Genomic DNA, 20,605 nt, shown 5'->3' with positions numbered 1-20,605 from the left:
TTCCCGGTACCAGTTTTTGTAATCACATACTCAAATCGGGCAATTTTTACTCAATTTTAATGATTTGCATAACTGGCGTTTCTTATGGACATGGAGAATTGAAAGATCCTAATAAATTTCGGTATAAAAGTTTTTTAACGCTTATAGCTTAGGGAAATACACACAAATTAGGTGGTTTATAAGGGATAGGAGTCTTTCGTCTCATGTCTGATCTATTTTGGAACTGGAAACTGGAGCTGATCCCGCTACGGAAGCGGCAGGAGATGTGGAAGCAGCCCCACCGGACGTGGACGCTGGCGAAACTTCCACGGGAGAGGTATCCAACGGAGGTAGTGAAGATGAGGCCGACAAAATTTCATCATCGATGCAAACGGTGGGCGAGTCTAGAGTTTGAATTTCTGGCGAGAGACTAGGAGCGGGCTGTGGCACAGACAGCGATGACGTTGATGATGACGATGATGATGATCCGGAACCGGAAGTGGAGGAGGATGAACCGGATGAAGAAAGTGAGCTGCTGGCAGTGGTAGTTGTTGTAGTGCTTGTGCCCGTTGTCACAGCCATTCGTGATCCTGCTACACCGACAGCAGCTGCTGCTGTTGCACCATCCTTTTCTGTGACCTCCTCACCGGTTGCCTCCCCTGACCTTGGCGATGAACCCGCTGAAGAGGCAGCTTTAGGCTGTGGCGGAGCTGGTGTGGCAAATATATCCTTCTGCCTCTCGGATTTGCACTCCTTTAGCAGCTCCGTGTACTCCAAGTGCAGACGATTCCATTCGGAATGTGGCTTGAGCGTATCCAGAACACACTGCATTAACTCCAACTTTGGCACGAACTAGAAAGAGATGAAAGTAGAGATCTTATAAACAACACAATCACATATGTGTGGACTTCGCTCACCTGTGATATTCCCGGCTCCGGCATGCTGAGCAGATCGTCCAGGAACACACGCATGCGCTTTTCGGAGCCGTGGGTGGCCAGCTGGAAGGTGAGCATCTTGTGCCAGTGCTGCAGTTCATCCAGCGACTGGAGGGCCTCGCACAACTTGATCTGGTTTTCGATGAACCTGATTTTTGCGCACTGCTGCCAGCTTTCCGAATGTCTCCTAAAAGGTATAGTTTATTGCGTTTAGAATCATATATCGGAATAGGTATGAATAGTTTTCACTTACAACTCCATGCTACCAGTGAAACTAAAGTAATTCTGACTGCTGGCCTGCATGCTGAGCAGCGGAAACTTCTGTTGCATTTGGTCCATGTCCCTTGGCAGTGTGCCCCTGATTCCATGGTACATGATCGCATCCTTGGTGGCCAGCACCAGCCACGATTGCAGGCTCGTCGAGTAGGAGTACGAGTTGCCGCTGGGGAAACCAATCAAGGGCATCCCCTGATTCGTTATCGAGAACTGTGCGGCCGTGCCATGCTTGTTTATCAGCTCCAGGCAGCCGGCGGCCAGGCTGATGACCTTTTTGGCAATATCCCATATACGCAGCAATCCGCACTCGGTCAGCACACCAACCAAGTTGTTATCCGGACTCTGGAAAAAATAGCAATTAATATAAATAGCTTTAGACTCTAATGATCGCGACTGGATTTTGGGGGTTTCTCAAATAAAAAAAGGCAGGATCTAATGCAAAATCGAGTCGTGATATGGCTGCTTTATATAAGTGCTAGTTATCCGGACTCACAAAGGCGCAATGCACTGCGGAACTGGTCAGCGAGATGGCGGGAAAGACTGGACAGCCCGTCTCCATGGAAATTAGTCGCATGCTCCCATCCAGAGAGCACAGCATGGCGTATTTTCCACACAGATTCAGATTGACCAGCGGAGATCCAACATAGAATTCCCAAAGCATTTCCTTGGAATCCGATGCGGTGACCTTGGCCAGCATACCGTGTTGCGTCTTTAGGTGGCCGTTCGAGACATGCAGACGATAGTCCAGAGCGGCCTTCACAAACTCACTCTTTCCGGTGGCCGTGACATTGAGATTGCTGGGACTGCTGGTGCTACTTTGGTGCTCCTCCAGCCGTGGAGTCCGTAACATTTCATTGCTCTGGCCGGGGTCAAAAGGCAGTGATTGACGGCGCTGGCTGGCGGGTTGGGTTTTCAATCTGGAATCCAGACGACCCAGATCGATTTTGCTAACCAAAGGCTCCAGCGGCATCAGGGGCGTGGCAGCGCTCTCCGTTGGAGGAGCAGCCGAGACCGCTCCGACCGCCGCCGAGCAAGAAGTTAAAGCTGTTGTGGCCGATCCACTACTGGACACAATGTTCATGTTCAGCGATGTGGGTCCGTCTTCGTGGAGAGGTATAAACATGGGAGTGATTCTACGTTTGCCATCCTTCGTCCTCGTTTCCGTTTGTTTGCTTATGGGTCGCTGGTTGGCCTCACTATTGTTATTGAGTGGAAATTTTGTGGGCTTGTCGCCTTGAGGCAGCAGTAATCTCTGCGGATGCTCCAAGGGTGGGGCATGCTTTCCCAGACCATTCACATAGTTCTTACCATACATCTTCTGTATAATGGCATTCTGTTCTTCTTCGGAAATGGCCTTACCCAGTTCCTCTTCAGTGAACTTCAGGCAAGCTATGCTGCCATCCACACTGCAAGCCATCAGCAGGCATTCCTGGGGGCCCCACGTCAAATCGAGAATGCTCGCATTGAACAGTTCATGGATGACAACCATGGGACGCTGCAGGGCGGTCATCCAAACGGATAGTGAACGATCGCGAGAGCCCACAGCCAGACAGCAGTATTGCAACGGTTTGCTGGGACTGCCATCGTTTTCCTGGCGACTCAAGATAGAATTGTGAAACCTAACACACGTCACCGCCTTGCGATGACCCACGAAATCCTTGTCGCACTTCCAGCCCTCGCGCTCAATTATCTGAGCGGTGGGTCCGCCGCCATTCATGGCATGTGCAGAGACCAGATACTGGCCATCCGGTGACCAGGACAATCTCAAGATATGCGTTGTACCGCCGCACTCCTCGAAAGGTTCGGTTATCGTGTGCGATAGGCTCCAGTTCGTGGTGTTCCAGATCTTGATGCTCCGGTCATCTGATTGCGAGGCCAAAAAGCGACCCAACGGATCCCAGGAGACGCCCTTAACCAGACCCGTGTGTCCTTTCAGGGTGGCCACCGAATGTGGAAATGCCTGGGCATCCCAGATAATCACCGTGTTGTCAATGCTGCAGCTGGCCAAATAGATATCGTTGGGTGACCAGGCCAAATCGAGGACATCGCCATCATGACCACGCAGTGTGTAGAAGCATTTCCACGATTCGTGATTCTTTTGCATGCCGCCGGTACCGAAAACTCCACTCGAGCCGGCAGATTTGCGCCAGATCATAATGAGCTTATCGTCGGATCCCGATGCCAGGTTCTGACCATTCTGCGACCAGCGGACGCAGTTGACACAGGCCAGATGCTGGTCCATTTGGCACAACATCTTCGGAACATTCGCATCGAATTCCGCCTTGTCGGAGAGCACCGGCAGCAGATTCCAGATGACCACTCGTCCGCAATCGCTGCCCTGCCCTCCAGTCGCGAATTTCGTGCAATCCTTGTGGATATCCACCGAGAATATTTGTTTGTCTGCCGGCAAAAATATGGAGTTGGATTATTTTTCAATCAAATTTGGAGCCACCAATTGGAAAACCCGGCTTTTGCGGATTTTCCGCATTGTGCAAACTTACCATCGTGATGCACCCAGGCCGGCTTAAGGAGCCGCATTTACGATTTACTTATAGGTATTATCTTTCCAGTGCAATTAAGTTAGGATAATGTTAAGATTATTTTACGACTAATGTTGTTGATAAACTACCGCTATATCGGTATCGATAACGATGCCCATCATCGCTTATCATCGATAAGCACTATTATCGTTGCCGACCTATATATTTCGATAAAGAGACCGAATGGGCACACTGGCAAAGGCGCGAAATTTTCAAAAATACTGAAATAGTACATTTAATGCTTTAAGTAATAACTACTTCGCAAATCTTTAAAAAATGTTAGCGATCCCACATATAACAAATGAAACAAATGCAAAGCTTAAAAGAACACATGTTTCTTACTGTAACTTTATTAATTTCAATTCTACATCATTCATATAAGAATAGAACTTCGCTTTTTTTTCTTTTCATTGTTATGACTGTGAAAACAATCACAATTTATTTTTCGTTAATAGCTCCTCCCTTTTAAGGAACCTCTCACGCTATAGGACCCACTTTTTCTAGTTTATTTTTTCATAACTACTGGGTGGGTGGAGTGAAACTAACGAAAGGAAACGAGCAACGGCAAAAACGCCGAAAGTTTTCCTAAGCGCTTGACTGCCATTGGTCTCCTTCTATTCCGTGGGCGTGGCTGGGGACAATGGAATGGGGGTTGAGTTGTGGGTAGTATCAAATGAATCAAAACAAAACTAATATTTTGAGAAGACGAGCGCCAAGTTTATCCAGCGATTTAGCTAGAAAATTGCTTTTGCAAAATGTACCCATTTGCTTAATTTGCATGCGTGAAAATTGTCGTTCAAAATATGTTGTTTGCCCAGTTGTTTGTTTGCCTTGTCAGTTGTGGGGGTGTGTGGGTTTTTCCCCGTTTTCCACTCGTCTCATTCATCCAATGCAAATCTCAAGCCTCCAATTGACTGACAATCCGAACTGTCTCAATAAAGTGAAAAGCGAAATAAAAGCAGTGCCAACTCACTTTACCTGGGACAATTTGCAATCCAACGCATCTGTCGCCGGCAACATGTGGCGTCAATGATGTTCCTCTAACGGTCTTCCCCTTTCCCTGAGTTTTTCCACAGAGTTTCCCACCCATTTCTGAATGCCACTTGACAATTGTCAACAAAGCGCACGTAAAGCGATTACAGTCTGCGTGAGTGCAGGGACATGGAAATGGAAATGGGTGTGCGGCAATGGATCCTGCTCCTGGGATTCCTGCTCCATGGATATCTTTTGTGATACACTGTGTGTATCTGACGGATATTTGCCAAATCCGACGCCAGCGGCACTTAAGCTGCTCAAGATTGTTCGCATTGTCAGGATTGCAAGCTGGGTTTTCACGGAGGGCAGAGAAAATGCAGATATACTTACATATGTATGTGGTGACGTGCTAATAGAGTTATAATGCCAATAAACAAATGTATGAAATATATAAAAAAATTAAATAAATATTTAATATTTACAAGGCGTTTTAAATCGTTTTAAAAGACACCCCCCGCCAAACAGGAAATAAAATTTTAATTTAATTAATGCAAAAGTCCAACGAAAAAAGTTTTAAATATCCCGCCCACTAATTCATTAGCCGCTGCCCCCAAAAGCAATTTTTCCCGGTTTTGGGCCAAAAAGGAAAAGAAATTCTGTTTTTGGGCCTGAGCCCAAAATCAAACCCACAAAAAGCTCTCGCGCGTTTGCCTTGATTGTCCTTGATGGATGGATGAAATGGATGGATGATGGACGTTCCACCAACCGCTGGAACCACTCATAACGGGGAATGGAGGGTGGTGATGCGGCGCTAAAAGCAAATGACAATCAGCGGAGGGAGCGGCAAACATTTAACAAAAAGACAAGAAACAAAGTTTAAAATCTAAAAAATTGAAACGGGCTAAAGGGGTGGGGGTGGGAGGTGGAGGGTCTAAGAACGGTGGTACATTGCAATTTACATGCAAACAAACAAATAAGCCCAGCCAGCCCAGAAAACCACCCACCACCACTCAACGTATGGCCTTCCCTTTCGCACCGCTTTGTTTGCTTTCACCACCCAACCACCTCAAACCTTCTGTCTGTCTCTCCGTCTGTATATGTGCGTGTGTACGTGTATGTTCGCTCAACATTTCAATCAACGCTCGAGTGAAATGTGAAAAAAAATCATAATAAAAGCAAGGATAATATGGCAAGCGTGTGGTTTGGCGGGTGGGTGGGGTTCGTTGGAAGTGGTGCCGCCGCCCAAGCGGAAATGGATGCGCATCACAAAAGTGGCACAAATTGTGTGGCATGTGTGAGACGTTGCATGCGGCTATAAAAGAGAGGAAGATATAGTGTCCTTAAATTGTTAAAAGCACGCAACTTGTCCCTTAAATAGAACTATAATTTTAAATATAATTTATGTAGGAATCAGCATCACTTCAAACTGACATCAATCAACACAATATCGAAATGCAACTCTGCATTTCAAAAATATTATAATCTACTTCTTTTAATGTACATCTGTTACAAGACTTATGACACTATTAAGATTACCTTGATCAGGCTTTTCATTTTCTGATATGCTGAACTTTTCAAAAATTCCACATCTTTTGACCGCCCAAACTTGCAACTTATTCGAGGGGATTCCCCACTGCAACAGCCGCTGTTACACGCTGTAAAACCAGGTCCCTTTTCCGAACGGATTGCCATAACAACCGTTAACCGAGATGTATTTAAAATCTCGAGCAGAGTCGAGTCCAACCAAAAATTAAAAAAAAAAAGGTGGAAGGGAAATGCGACGACCAGAACCAAATCCAAAGTGTAAACATTCACAGCCTCCGTTGGGTGAGGGAAAAATGGATTTGGCGTGGGTTTTTGGTGGGTGGTGGCGGGGAATGCTAGACAATGCCGAATGCCAGGCGCCCACACCCAAACTCCCTGGACAGAAACAGCTTCCTTCCGTGCTGACGTTTGATGTGCAGCCATGGAAGCTTTTCTTTTTTTTTTTTTTGTAATACTGCGAGTGGGCGGCAAACACGCAACCGACGTGTGGCAACAGCTAACAACTACTGCAAAAAAGGACGAGCCAAAAAATGCGGTATTTATTTCAAACAAGCCCAGCAAACTGCAAAAAAAGCAACACGACTTTTCCAACGCTATTGCTCTGGATTCAGATTCCATTGCCGATGGCAAGTTGCAAAGATGCACGGCCAAAAAAAGCTATAGCAACTGTTAAATGTTTAACAAAAATCTAGTACTGAGTACTAGAATATGGCAACTATAATAACACTGAATTTTTTCAGTGATCTTCGTACACAGACACACGATGCAATTGCTTGGCAACAGCTTGTGGGGAGGTGTCGCTAATGAAGTCGCAAACAGTCGGTGGCAGCAAAAAATTAAGCAAAGAAAGCAACGCAACGCTCTACATATCCAACCGCATCCGCATGCCTTCATTGTAATAGAAATTATAAGCTTATCCTGCTCAAACCAGCCCATCACCCACCTACTCCCGCAGTTGAGCTGTCGTTTTAGCAACACGTTGCCCACAGCCAAGGACTGCATCCATTGTTCCACTGGCAACATCCGCCAGAGAATGGTAATTGAAGCCGGGCAACGTTGCCCGAGAAATGTGGGAAAAAAGTTCCATCACAGTAATACATAACTTATTCCCAAATTTAATTCTTAGAATTGATTTATGATAATGCAAAGCTTCAACTTAGTGTTCCGAAGCACATATGCCCCACGTTGGGCGCCAAATAAACAGCTCATTACCTAAACAAAACTATTTCAAGGTCTCTAGACTTCCGATTCCCAGTCGATCTTTAACGTGTAAAATTTGGCAAGACTGCACCAACCGGAAGCGATCAACCCATAGACCAATGAGCTTACGTCTCGCTCTAGTTTTGGTCCTCTTTTTGAAAACTTTTTACCTTTCTTCGAGGGTGGTTTCCATGAACACTTTAGCACTGTTGCTGCTGGTGATGTTGCTACTGCTGCTGCCACAGCCGATGCTGCTGCTGCTGATGCGCACCACCAATGCCACAGCGACTGTGGCGCACCACCACCCACCTAGTAGCTCTGCTGGCGCTCTGCTTACGCCTCGTTTCATTTACAACAATTCATAATTTTAAAATCGCACCGAACTCGCCTCGTTCTGGTTCTGGTACTCGGTCTCTGTTTTTCTGTTTCTGTCTCGGCCTCAGGACTCGTTGGATGCTGCTCTGCTTTCCTGCTGCTGCCGCTGCTGGCACTCATTTCATTTGATTTTTAACTGTCATCGACGGCAGTTCAGACCGCTAGCAACGCGTTACCCAAGCTGTGCTTATATTATTTTATATATTTTTTTAAGTGAAATAAGTTATAAAGAAATATATTTATCAATTTAGTAATCATAGGTGAGAAAATTGATCCGCTCGCAAGATCGGATTTGAATGTGTTAAAATATCGCGTGGATAACAAATATTAATGTGAAACTGTAATCAATGATTATATTCCAACTTAAAAACCCCTCTTTTAAAAAAACACAATTGGGAGTTGTTAGTAATTATCAGGTTTATCAGTGATCAGGTTTTAATATTAAAAATAAAAATGTAGCTTAATATGTAATCAATATAATTATAAGCTTTATAAGTCATTTGTGTACAATTAAACTTTTCGATAAAAGCCTAACGAATCCAACTTGCAGAACTAAACTTTCTTGAAGCATTCAATCCAAATGATTGGAATAAAGCCAAAAATACTTCAATCAGTCTATGAACCCAAACTATCCAAACTATATTTCAAATTGTCATTGAAGAAATTATTTAGCCATAATTCAAACGCATGCAGGGGTTGCACTTTACTTCAACCCTTTGCAAAAGCCCAGATCAATCTACACGAAGAACCTGTCAGAAAGGGTTCAACGCAAATTCGATTTTGGGAAACGTTGTGATGCATGCGTATCTCTGGCAGCGGGCAAAGTTGCAAATGAAATTTTGTCAAATTTTCAGGCAACCCAAACGGACACGAATACGGACAACATACAAAGGACAGAGTCCCGGATGCGGGGCAGGGGTAACTGTCTGCTGTAGCCGACACACATGGACAGAAAGCCACAAGTGGCACATTATTTTAATTCGCAGTCAAACGCTGTAACGTTAACACCACAACGCCATGTCACCAACAAACCAACAAGTTCATTTGTCCCCATATGTGCGTGCATATGAGCGGGGTGGCTTAAACACAGGGCAGGAACAGGACGCTTAACGAGCAAGGGTTAAAAATGTTATTTATTAGTCATTTGAGCGATCTAGTTTGCTCATAAATCATTTCATCTTTAAAATTATTAGCTAGTATTCAGATTTACATTCTTAGGCAGCTACTTATTTTCCAATTCTTTACCCTTTGAAACTATTTAACCATAATGATTACAAGCCACTGTTCATAAAGCCCCACATTGGGCGCCAATTACACGATACATCACGCTTTGCAAAGATTACAACCGCGCCTGAATGGCACAAAATGCGAACATAGACTTCGTTCAGGGTTGCACACCAGGTGAGCACGAGGAGGGTTGCTAACCAACTCCATGGGTGGGCAGATGAACTCCAGAGTGATTTCGGAGTGAAGTGGCGTGGGCAACTTATCGCTGTTTGATATGCAGTAATTATGTTATAAGGTTGCCCAGCCCAAGTGCCAGTTAAGTGTATGCTTACAGGGGTTGCCCGCAATCCCAGTCGGCTCTTCTATTTTCCGGTGGTGGCTTGAATTTAACATCGATGATGCGACATCAATCAGCTGGGCAGCCTTGAGTGGGTGGATCACCACCCAAGGGGAATCCAGTGGAGGGATTACTTGCTACTCTGGTTTTAATTGCCACGCTGTTTGAGAAGCGAAAAAAAAAAGAATTACGCGAAAGTTAGTACTCGGCTTATCCCCAGACGAAAGACAAACAAAAGTCGGATGCACTTTGCGCATTAATCTCAGCTCCATATTTTTAGTTCTCGGACTTATTCTCAGCTGCAAAACTTATGCAGAAACTTGGGCATGGGCCATAAAAGAAAGTTGCCCGACAGCTGCTGATTGAATATTAAAATGCTGCCAGTTGCTCCAGAGCCACCACAGCCATACCCAATTTAAAAACGAGAAGAGAAACCGGCAATTAAAGCTCTGCCCAGCAGCATCAATCAGTGCCGGGGAAAATCAACGGAATTTCCACCGAGAACCAGATGCCGGGTTGGCCACGCCTATCACCGCCCACACCCATCGCGCCTTAATTAGCATAATCTAATTTTAACTTTGTCGCAAAAATGTCCCCCTAACCATCATTTTTACCTCTCCCGAACAACGGCTGCCAAAAAATGCAAATCAACACCCCGTCCCTTTGAAAATCTCCGCCTCCGAAACCCCCAATCATATATTCCTTTTGCGACGGTTGGAAACTTTATATATTTTTACAACGAAATGAAAAAACAATAAAAATAAAAAATTCCACAAATCCAACATGGAATAACAGAAAAAACAGAAGGAATGCAAATGAATGTTCCCAGCAATCGTATAGAAGATGAGGATACCTAAAATTCATTACATTCTAAAATGAATAATTTCACATTATGTTTTTCGTTTGCTAAAAAACCATAGAAAGGAGAAAAACATGAAGGAACTAGTAATGCCTTCAAATTGTTTAATTGGTACTCCTTGATGTTACTTTCGGTTTATTATAGGGTATTCGGTTGCAGGCGTCGTCTGTGGGTTGTTAAAAACTTTTTAAATGCGAAAATGAAAGAGCAACAAGGCAATGGAGTCGTGGAAATGGAGTTGGGGTTCTCCAATGAGTGGTTCTGTACTGTTCCTGGTTAGAATTGACAGGCACGCAGGCGGCACAGGATACAAGCAGCCAGGACACAGCGTCAAGTGCCTCAACAGTTTGGCAACACAACAATTGAGTTTGTCCTCCAACGTTCGCGGAAATGGAGGCGGCAATGGGGGTGGGTGTGTCACTGCTGTTGAAACATTTAATTTACTGGAATTTGGCGCGATGTGTGTAAGCTTATTAACAGCTTTTGGTGGATCAGCGGGGAGTTGGAGACGGAAAAAATTAAGGGGATAACGGAGAGTGGGGGAACTTCCGCGCCTGTTTTTCTATGCAAATTTCATTTGTTTTTGGGTGCTGGCCACAGATGTTGGCTTAATAAAGTTATAATAAAGGTAGTTTAGCTGACGGCAGCTGTGGTACAATGGATTTGATGCACACGGCAGTTGTGCTATTACAATGATACGAATACAGGACTCCAAAGGTCGCTGGTTGGATGCTTAAGGCTTGGACTGATTTCTAATCTACTTTTCTATACGGCCCTTTACCAATTACTTTCCATTTGCTAACGTCTTGGCTTTTCAGTCAATCTTAAGACGCTTTTAAGTTCAACACCAAGTCCCTGCAGCCATTATTTAGACTTGCTTGCCAACCGAGTAAACTCACACACTCATACACCGAGACAGATTCACTCGGAGCAAACAGGAAATTCAGATTTAATTGTCCCGTGGGTAATGGTTGGGCGGGAGCATGGAAAAGGCGGTGGAATGCCGGTCCAAGACAATGCAAATATATCCCTATACAAATATAAATCTCAAGTGACTTCAGCCACAGAACTGAGCCAACGTCTTTTGTGTGTTCTTAACTTTTTTCTCCAACAGCTGCTGGAATGAAGGACAGCAGCAACAGCAGCAACATCTCGTCGAGCAACACAGCAGGGATGCCATGCTCCACGGGAGGAGCAGTAACGTCGTCAGGGGTAACCACCAGCAATGCCACGCCCAGTGCGCCTAGTACGCCCACAACAGCAGCAGCAGCAGCAGCGGCGGCAGCAGCATCTGCTGCAGACCCAACCGCAACGAATCCGCAAAATCCGCAGCAACGCAGCAAGAGCAACATCCATGAGCTAAGAAATCAGGACTACGTCAGTCGTCTAATGGCAGCCACACCACCGTATTTGTATTCCGCACCCGTGGGACCAAATAATTTCTTTTTCAGCGATATGCTGCGGTCCTTGGTGCAAGCGCGAAATAATGAGACGGCGCGTGTTTTGCAGCTGCAGCAGCAACAGCAACAGCAGCAGCAGCAGGCGCAGCAGCAACAGCAGCAGCAACATCAGGCCGCCTTGGTGAGGCGGCCAAGAAAGCGCTCCTGGTCGCACCGGCCATACTACGAGCAATTGCGGGAGCGACGCGATGCAGAGGAGAAGCAGCAGCAACACCAGCAGCAGCAGCAAAATCAACAGCATCAGCAGCAGCAGCATCAGCAGCTTCAGCAGCAACTGGTGCCGGAGAAACCTCTGGAGCTAACCAACAAAGCAATGACACCCTATGGCTATGCCAAAATGGAAACCAAACCAGGTGCTTTGGGTATAACACCACCAACGCCGCAGACGGCACCACCAACGGCTGGCAATAAGACTGGTGGTCTGGGTGGTGCCGTGGACACTAACCTGCAGGACAATACACCGCCGGCGGCATCGTTGCCACCACAGGACTTGGTCCTGCCGCCTCCACCACCGGTTTGGTATCCACCACTCTATGCACCCTACGGCATCGATCCGTTGCACTTTTTCATCGATCTCCGCGTTTCCGGACACATATACGATAGAAAGAAGGAGAATGTCTCTCCGCTTTCGAGTAGCAACAATGCACTTGCCGAAGAAGGTTCACCCGGCTCGTGTTCCAGCTCGGGCGCCACTTCCGCTTCCGGTTTGGCCAGTAATTTGCTGAGCAAACAGCGTCATGGCTCCGCCTTCACCGTACCCATACCCAAGGCGGCCCAAAACGATGCGATCAATCTGTGCGCCAATGCGGCTGGATCAACCGCCGGCGGTGGTGGTGCAGTGACCACCAGCACATTGGGCAGCAAATTCGAGCACTATGCCAAATACTATGATCTGGGCGAGACCAAGGAAAATCAGCCGTCCAGTACGGCTGCTAATCTTTCGGCAGCCGCTGCTGCCGCCGCTGCAGCTGCGAACCTATCGAAATCGGGCGCCAGCTATATGTTGCAACATCTGCCACGCCTATACAGTCAGTTTGCCGCCCATCAGGCGCAGGTGCAGAGCCAGGATACCGATGCCAAGTCGGAATCGGCATCGGTTAGTGCATCACTTTCGGCACCCGATCTCTGCGATGAAGATTCACTGGGACGAAATTCCAGTGACACGGGCGCCGGTTTGGAGGGAACGAGCGGCAATCAGGGCAATTGTGACATCGATGTGGAGATCATCGACTCCATCAAGTATCGCACGGATGGCGAGAGCAGTCGATGTTCCAGCAACGACGAGGCTTCCATCACGCAAATCGATTGAGGCTACATATTTAAATAATACTAATAAAGTTAATGTGTCCATGATATGATCATTGTTTAATTTATTTTCTACGGAAATTGGGGGTTTTAAGAAGGTAAGTAACTTGGAAAATAAGAAGAAACAGTTACTCGCCAAATATGATTTTTATACAACAAAATGATAAAGATCTATTCAATCAACGTTTCTTTGCAAATAAAAATGACAGCTTGTAACGAAACTCTGGCCCAAGTTGAAGATTCCCTGCCCCTTGAAATATGCAGCGGTAAAAGTAATTTCATAAATCATTTCACGCCGTCGTCGTCGCCTGTTGGTTCATCTTTCACGTATTTGCTGCCTCAAGGCATTTTTTAAATGTCGTTGCGCGAATTGCCGAGCATCAGGCCCACCAACGTTGGGCGCCACATAAAAAAGGAGCCTTCATCATACCGCCACCGAGCATTACACGCCTGACTACGCTTTGTGTAAATTAAAACTGCTGCCGGCTGCTGGCTGACGATGACAATGCCACCCACTTCCCGCCACAGTTCTCTTGCATCGTTTTTTTTATTCTTTTTTCATTTGAGCCCCACAGGATATTAATTTTTACACCATTCATTGATTTTGTTTGCTACCCGGTTGCTTAATGAACACATTGCAATGCAAAACGGTGGGGGCGTGGCGACTTGTGCGTTCACCAGGCTCGTTTCCGTTTCCGTTTTTATTTATGTTGCTTCTTGTTTTTCCCCCCTTAACATTGTTATCAAACGTATGGATTTTCATGAGTTTGCAAATTTCTGCACATTGAGGCAGAAAAAGTGCACTGAAAGCCACTCAAAGCAGCAGTAACAAAACAAAAAAGTGAATAAAAAACCAAAACGAGTACAGTCTGAATCAAAAGTGTCGATAAAAATTTGCATGGACATCGCTAAGAGAGGCGGGGCCAAAAAAGGAGAAGCAAAGTGGGGCTCCCATCATCATCATCATGATTGTGTAATCAAAGTAAGTAGCAAGAAGAGATAGCAGCGAAATTGAAATTCAACCTAATTGCAGGAAATTTATAACTCAACTTAACAGCTGACAGATTTTTCCCTTTTTGCTGCCGCGGGGAGTTCTTTGCGGTTGGAGGAGGGTCCTGTCATGAATACTTGCGTACTTTTGTTATCCTCTCGAAATTCATAAATCTTGGCAGACGCTCATAATTCATGCAACAGTCGACAATTGGCAGCGGTTTCCACTCAAGACGATGGGGATGATAGTGGGTGTGGGTAAGGATTTTCCAACCAGCAATAAGATCAACTTGCGGCTGAAAACAAATTTTACCAATGACAATTCGGGCTAACTGGCAACCAACAAAAAAAAAAAACAGGAAAATATTTCGAGAAAACCCGAAGAAGCGTTGAAAATCCTTTGGGCGAAGATGGGGTGGAGTTTCTTTTTTAACAAACAATGAATGCAGCATCTCCCAAGGGGACAAAAGTACTTGGGCGTGTTGACAGCTTAAAGCTTTCCCCTTAATTGATAGATTTGTTTGTCTAAAAGGCAAGGAAATTAAAGAAGACGTGAAAAAGAGTTATTGTATAGGGTGGAATGGGATTATGTAATGCTACTGTCTCTCGAGATTATATTTATTGCTTATTTAAATTTACAAAAATATGTTATTTCACAAAACACAGTTGTAACTGCAACATCTAAATTAACTTTAGAAAATCAGAATTTGCTACTTTAGGAAGAAAAATTACAGAAAAATTAGTTTTTGTAATTCAGAAATTACCCAAAACCGAAACATGTGGCGCCATCTATGGCTTAAGTTAGCATATAAGAAACCGTTACAGTGAGCGCCATCTATGACTTAAGATACCACATACGAAACCGTTACATCGAGCATTTAAAAAGATTATCGACGGCCAATGCTGCCCATACTTATATTGTCTTCATGGGTAGCACTGAATTGGCGCGCCGTTCAAAATATTTTTTTTAATCAATTTCCATTTGTTCCTTTTAATTTTCAGACACTAAATACATAAGTAAATTCGAGCAACTACGAACTTGGTCCCAACTTGGCAAACAAATTAAATCAGACTACCTTAAGGCAGTCTTGCATTTACCACCAAAAGAGTTTTATTTGGCCTTCGGCAAATTATCATGTTATTGTGAGTGCTCGCATTTTTTTGTCTATTTGTTCTGCTTTTGTTGTCTTTTTTCACTTTTTTGACTTTGCTGTTGTATTAAATTCATGCTTGTAAATGAGCTCGAAATGCTGATTATATTAAGAGAGGAACGCGCTTTATTTGCTCATACATATTTATGAGAAAATTTTCCAGATAGCGATATGATTTTTTTTATTTTTTGCTTATGGTATTTATTTAGCTTAGTTTCTTGGTCCCAAGTTACTAATTGTGGCAGCACGTTTATTAAAAATATGACGATTAAGTAACTTTAAAAATAGTAAAATTGTTTTTATACAATTTATTGTATAGGTATTTTCAAATGCGTATTTGATCAACAAAAAAATCCAGCAATAACTGGGGAGGGTTCAAAGTAAAGAAACGAATACAAGAAAAGAAGATAGGCAAAAACGAAGACGCAAAATCAAAGGCAAATGTAATGTAAACGGGATCATTTTGCGTCAAAACAAAGTGGGGCTAGGTGCGAGTGGGATGGTGCTATACAGGACCAACGAGAAAGAGAGAGAGTAAGCGACAAAAGTGAGAGAGAACGCCACTCGAAGAGCGAGAAAGAGCAAAGAAGAGAGAATAAGAAGAAGGCTGCCGTTATTTGTTTGACATTTATCAAGAGCAACAATAACAAGAAACTAAAACAACAAATACAGTGCGGGCAAGCGAGATGGAGGTAGTCATTTGCTTGACATTTTTAAGAAACAATAATAAGAATAACAATAAAATAAAATGTTACCATTCAGAATGTAAGAACAATGACTTATCTAAAACACAAACAGTAAAACTATAAATTAACTTTACAGCAAATTAAGTAAAGCAAAATTTAAAACACAAAATGACGCTTTGAAATCAAAAGCAAGTAAACTTAACAACAAAATGCCCAATATCCAAATTTACAACCAAAATTAAACCAATAAGTTGAATAAAACTAAACGATGAAAAGAAAACGACAAGTCAGCACCAAAAAGCGTCTAAGATAAATGCCATAAAAATAAACAAAGATTAACGAACACGAGTGGATGGGGGAAATCGTTGACTTCTATGCAATTTTCCGCCTATTTTTACGCGCTCTTTATGCGAAGAAAGACGAGAGAGAGCGAGAGAGCGTGCTTAATGCAACAAAATATTAAACATGGCTAAATGCGTCCAACCGCCCGCCACCCACCGTCCCGCCGCCACTCCCCCTGCCCATCAACGCTTTTCAACGACCTCAGCTAGACAATAAGGCAAACAGAGGGAAGAGCAGAAGGGACAAAAGAAGACGATGAAGAGGCACCGTGGAACGAAAATGCAAATGGCAATGGGATAAAACAATTACTAATGTGCATATGCTTGCCGATCAATCAATGGATACTGTGGATATGCAAATGGGAAAGGTACGCAGATTTGAAATTCTAATTATCCAAAATACGCACATATAAGAAATCCAGAAAACTACAGATTACATGCATAGACCTCAGGTAGGCTAAATATGCCAAATGAATATATTGAAAGCGCAATCTTTAGATAGATCTGAAGATCTGGGAAAATCTATTTATAAGCCAGATACATAACATTAATTCGAATGTAGTTCTACTTTTCCACATTTATATGCCATTTTTTGGAAGCCTTGTGTCACTGTGCACCGCATGAGCTACATTTTTCTTTGGCGTCCCATCAACAACATTTTGGGGCTATATAGCCACCGATTCGGATCCACATCTCTACACCTCTGGCTGCTAAAAATGTTTTTGTTAATGCCTTTGGATTTTCGCTTTTCTGTATCTTTAATTGTGTGTATTTCTCTATGCAGTGCCGCGCATTTGATCGCTTTGTTTTCACTTCATTGAAATTTAATACAGCCGCCGGCACCATTCACAGCTTCGGAACATTTAGGCAGACATAATGATAACTTCGCTTTTTTAATTGTTTATAAAGGTCTTATTTCGAGAAGGGTTATGTTTTATGATTACCATTGCAAAATGTTTGTTAGGTAGGATTACCAACTACACATTGGGATTTTTCCACTCAAGGTCAAAAGTGTCTTAAAGACATATCCAACCAGAAGGTATAGACGTTCTACAATGTAAAAATATGAGATTATAAGGTTAAGATAACGCGGTTTTATACACTTTTCCCCTCCCTTATAGGAAGTTCGCTGGCTACTCACACAGATACTGTAGCTGATATCTTCAATACGATTCCTATGTGAACTGTGTGTGATATTGTGTGTGTCTTTTAATTGCATTCAATTTCGGTGCTCGGCATTTGCATATTTCGAGTCCGATTCGAAACTACATGCGACATTGGACGGGTTGATGGTGATAGTGGCGATGATGAAGATGGTTTGATCGTTCGGTTTTGATGGGATGGTTTCGTGGGAGTGCGGATGCGTATGGCGATGGCGATGGGGATGGGGATGGTGCTGTTGTGGTCTGGGGTTGTACATGGCAACAGAAAATTTGTCGGGTTTGTTTGCTTTATTGCTCCACTTTTGCTTGTGACTTTTAGTGCCCTGGCCGCTGTCGCTGCTATTTGATTTTCACATTTTTCTTTATTTTGGTATCACATGATTATACAAACATACTCCACACTCAGATACAGATATGTAGTATACCTGCGGCTTGTATGTGTGTGCGTGTGTGTGTTTGTTCGGTGGAAAATGTCTTTTTCGAAACGTTCTTTTTGTTTTGTTTCATTTTTTTATTTGGTTACTTTTTAGTTTCGCTTTTTGAGTGACTGATCTGTTGATCTACACATTTGTCGCTGTCGTCGTCGTTTGCGCTGCACAGCAACAACATGCGCATAGTGACGTCAAAGTTTACCTTCATTCTTTTGTTATCTGCAAATATTAAGAATTCAAAAGTAGTGCTAATGATGTCGATCAATTAATGCTCTTCTACAGCTATTTCCCATTATACAAGCTCTTATCATTTCACTGAACCGATGATAAAATATGTACATATTTTGGTATTGCTATGCAGATCAGACATTCAGAAAAGTTATCATTAACAAAGTACAAATAAAACCAAAACTTTAATTAATTATAAGTGCGCGAGATTAAAGGTTATGTTGAATTTACAAAATTTTATAGGGTAAGGAATGTGTGATACAACTATATTGTTAAATCACGTGTTGTTGTTAGGTCCGACGAGTTTGGTAACTATGGTCACTCTAAAGCATGCTCTTTCTAAGCTTTTCCGCTCTCTTTTAGCTCTCTTTTGACTCCGGCTTGTTGTGCTTTTTTTGCACCTGTTTAACTGTTTTTGTTTTTTCGCCGTTTTAAGCGTTGTTTTGTTGGTGCGCAGGGGCGGGTTGGTAATGTAAGCCCCCCATTAACGTTGCCATGGTTCTAACTGGTTTTTTGAAATTCCTTCGCACTGCAATTTCACTTGCCCATTGGTATTTGGCCCCCAGAGCGAGTTGTATAACTATTTATGTGAGATCGTGTATATAGACCAGGCGACAACAACTACAGTACGGCCTCCAAATAAGCAATTAGGTGCGAAACTTATTGTAGCTTAAATATTAAATGTTCAATGATTTAATTAACTTACTGTTATAGGTTAGTTTTTATTAGCTTATATATATTACAATTATTACATAATTTTATATTCATTTATTTCCAATTAAAGCAGTTTCCACTGTACCACAACGATAACCGCATGGCAAATCAAATGGGAGAGCCAAAGAGAGCGACACAAACACAGTGGCGTCGCGTAAAAAAGTTGTGAGTAAACAATTGGGGCCGCTCTCTAGCGTCTCTTCACTCACATCTTTGCGAGAGAGTTTGTTTATGCGCGTTTGTCCCACATAATTTTTGTTTGTTAGTTTTTCTCTAGGGTTGTCATATTTCAAGAAAAGTAGACCAATTCTATATATAAATGTTGTCTTACTATTACAACATAGGTACATACGTAGGTATTATTAGGAAGTGATCAAAAATGTTAATATGAATTATTAATTGTACAAATCTACATGTATGTATGTAAATAATTAACTTTGAATGTTGCCTATTGTATAAGAAGACTTTAAAAAAATCGGTATGACAACCATATTTTTCAGCTGCTTCTACACGAGCTTCTGCTTTGTTTTTCTGTGTGTGAGTGTTCTATTTTCCAACACACACGTTTTTCGTTTTCGTTAAATTCGCTCTTTTCTCTATCTATCTCTTTTGCGTATTTTTGGCCAAAGCCACGTTGTTGGAAAAATCGGTTTGTTGGAGGCGAATAAACCGGCCGGAAAATTGGGAAAACAATTCCTATTGGAGTTACGAGAGATCTTTTCTCTCTCTTTCTCTGTGCGCTTGTGTTGTTCTAGGCAATCATCAAAATTTTGTATATTTTTTTGATGACAAACCAAACGATAAGAACATGCCTTCTTTCTTTATGTTGCTTATCGTCTTTCTGACTTTCTTTAGCTTGCTTTGTTTGTTTCGTTCAGCTCTCTCACCGTTTTTCATTCTCTAATTAACACGTTCGCATTACAATTTTCATTAATAGAACAAAATGCGAAGAGAGTTACCAAAACTAGAGCGATTTTAAAATACAAGACAAATACGCACGCAGCGTAAAAACAATAACGGCATCCCTATCTCTCTTTCACTCGTTCTCACCTAGTAAATGCCGATACATTGTATTTTTGTTATTTGCGCGCGGGTGGGGACCGATAAGAACAATAACAACAAATTCTGAGAGATAAAGAGAGAGAAAACGCGAGTGTGATTGACTTTTTCGCCGCTGCGTGTGACATATGTTCACCCACACAGAAGCGGTTTAATACAGTGTGTAGAATTTATGTAAATGCGACGAATACCTTTTGTCGATAATAAATAAGAGGGCACTGTGAGCCAAAAATTTGCTATACTCTGCATGAATATCTATCTTTGGTTTCATCATTACTAGCAAATATAATAATGTATACATACATTACCTAATTTTACAATTCAAAGCAGTTTTATTGTGTAGTTCCATAAAGTTATAACATATTATAATATTATTAACGCTTGCGTTTGTTTCTTTAAAATGTGCCACTGTGCAAGAACAACAACGCGAGGTAACTGTAAGCGCTGCTTCTTCTTCTTTCGCTACTTCTACGTTTTGGCAACAACAAAAACCATGTGTTTGCCACGCGCTCATTGCGCTCTTGTGCTCTCAGAGCGCTCAAGAGAGCGCCACTCTCTTCTATGCCATGTGTTTTCCGTTGCTTTGCTGCGTTTCAGAAACAAATCAAAATCAAATCGCAACCATTTCAATCAATTAGCCGTTTGAGCCTTATGTTAATACGGCAGCTCGAAGAATATCAGCAATGCCAGATTTAAGTTTTACACACGATATATGTTTCGACTGTAAAGTAAGCGAACAACTGTGTGTGTTTTTGTTTTATTTGTTTTTGTTTGGTACGCTTTCCATTGTTTTTGTTGTTCTGCCTCAGCTGACGCCGCCGCCGTCTGC

The 20,605-nt window shown here is 43.0% G+C and overlaps 2 protein-coding genes and 1 long non-coding RNA gene across 3 annotated transcripts; 1 reads left to right on the top strand and 2 right to left on the bottom strand.

Moving 5' to 3' along the window:
* Positions 1 to 40: 40 nt before the first annotated feature.
* LOC6725376 (protein HIRA homolog) lies at positions 41 to 3,846 on the bottom strand. The gene is made up of 5 exons (XM_016173576.3): positions 3,692 to 3,846; positions 1,684 to 3,590; positions 1,168 to 1,532; positions 897 to 1,101; positions 41 to 831 (listed from the first exon to the last, which is right to left on the bottom strand). Exons 1-5 carry the CDS (start codon positions 3,726 to 3,728, stop codon positions 202 to 204), a joined length of 3,144 nt encoding a protein of 1,047 aa, XP_016038431.1. The 5' UTR covers positions 3,729 to 3,846; the 3' UTR covers positions 41 to 201.
* A 3,997-nt stretch (positions 3,847 to 7,843) lies between these two features.
* On the top strand, positions 7,844 to 13,061 carry LOC6740011 (general transcriptional corepressor CYC8). Its single transcript, XM_039296291.2, has 2 exons — positions 7,844 to 8,085; positions 11,363 to 13,061. The coding sequence occupies exon 2, from the start codon at positions 11,371 to 11,373 to the stop codon at positions 13,015 to 13,017; it is 1,647 nt and encodes a 548-aa protein (XP_039152225.1). The 5' UTR covers positions 7,844 to 8,085; positions 11,363 to 11,370; the 3' UTR covers positions 13,018 to 13,061.
* A 1,668-nt stretch (positions 13,062 to 14,729) lies between these two features.
* LOC120285227 lies at positions 14,730 to 20,531 on the bottom strand. Its single transcript, XR_005544492.2, has 3 exons — positions 18,235 to 20,531; positions 17,323 to 17,994; positions 14,730 to 17,231 (listed from the first exon to the last, which is right to left on the bottom strand). It is a non-coding gene; the product is annotated as an uncharacterized LOC120285227 (long non-coding RNA).
* Positions 20,532 to 20,605: the final 74 nt, after the last annotated feature.

Source organism: Drosophila simulans, chromosome X (assembly GCF_016746395.2).
Source record: "Drosophila simulans strain w501 chromosome X, Prin_Dsim_3.1, whole genome shotgun sequence".
Lineage (NCBI taxonomy): Eukaryota > Metazoa > Arthropoda > Insecta > Diptera > Drosophilidae > Drosophila > Drosophila simulans.
Note: the sequence above shows the minus strand (reverse complement) of the source record. Positions and strands in the feature narration are given on the sequence as shown.

Excerpts from the sequence above, each read along its gene's own strand:
- LOC6725376 (XM_016173576.3), bottom strand. The coding sequence starts at position 3,728 with ATGCGGCTCCTTAAGCCGGCCTGGGTGCATCACGATG. Across the intron at positions 1,533-1,683 it reads CCGCAGTGCATTGCGCCTTT|AGTCCGGATAACAACTTGGT; the intron begins GTGAGTCCGGAT and ends TATTTTTTCCAG. Across the intron at positions 1,102-1,167 it reads TTCACTGGTAGCATGGAGTT|GAGACATTCGGAAAGCTGGC; the intron begins GTAAGTGAAAAC and ends TATACCTTTTAG.
- LOC6740011 (XM_039296291.2), top strand. The coding sequence starts at position 11,371 with ATGAAGGACAGCAGCAACAGCAGCAACATCTCGTCGAGCAACACAGCA.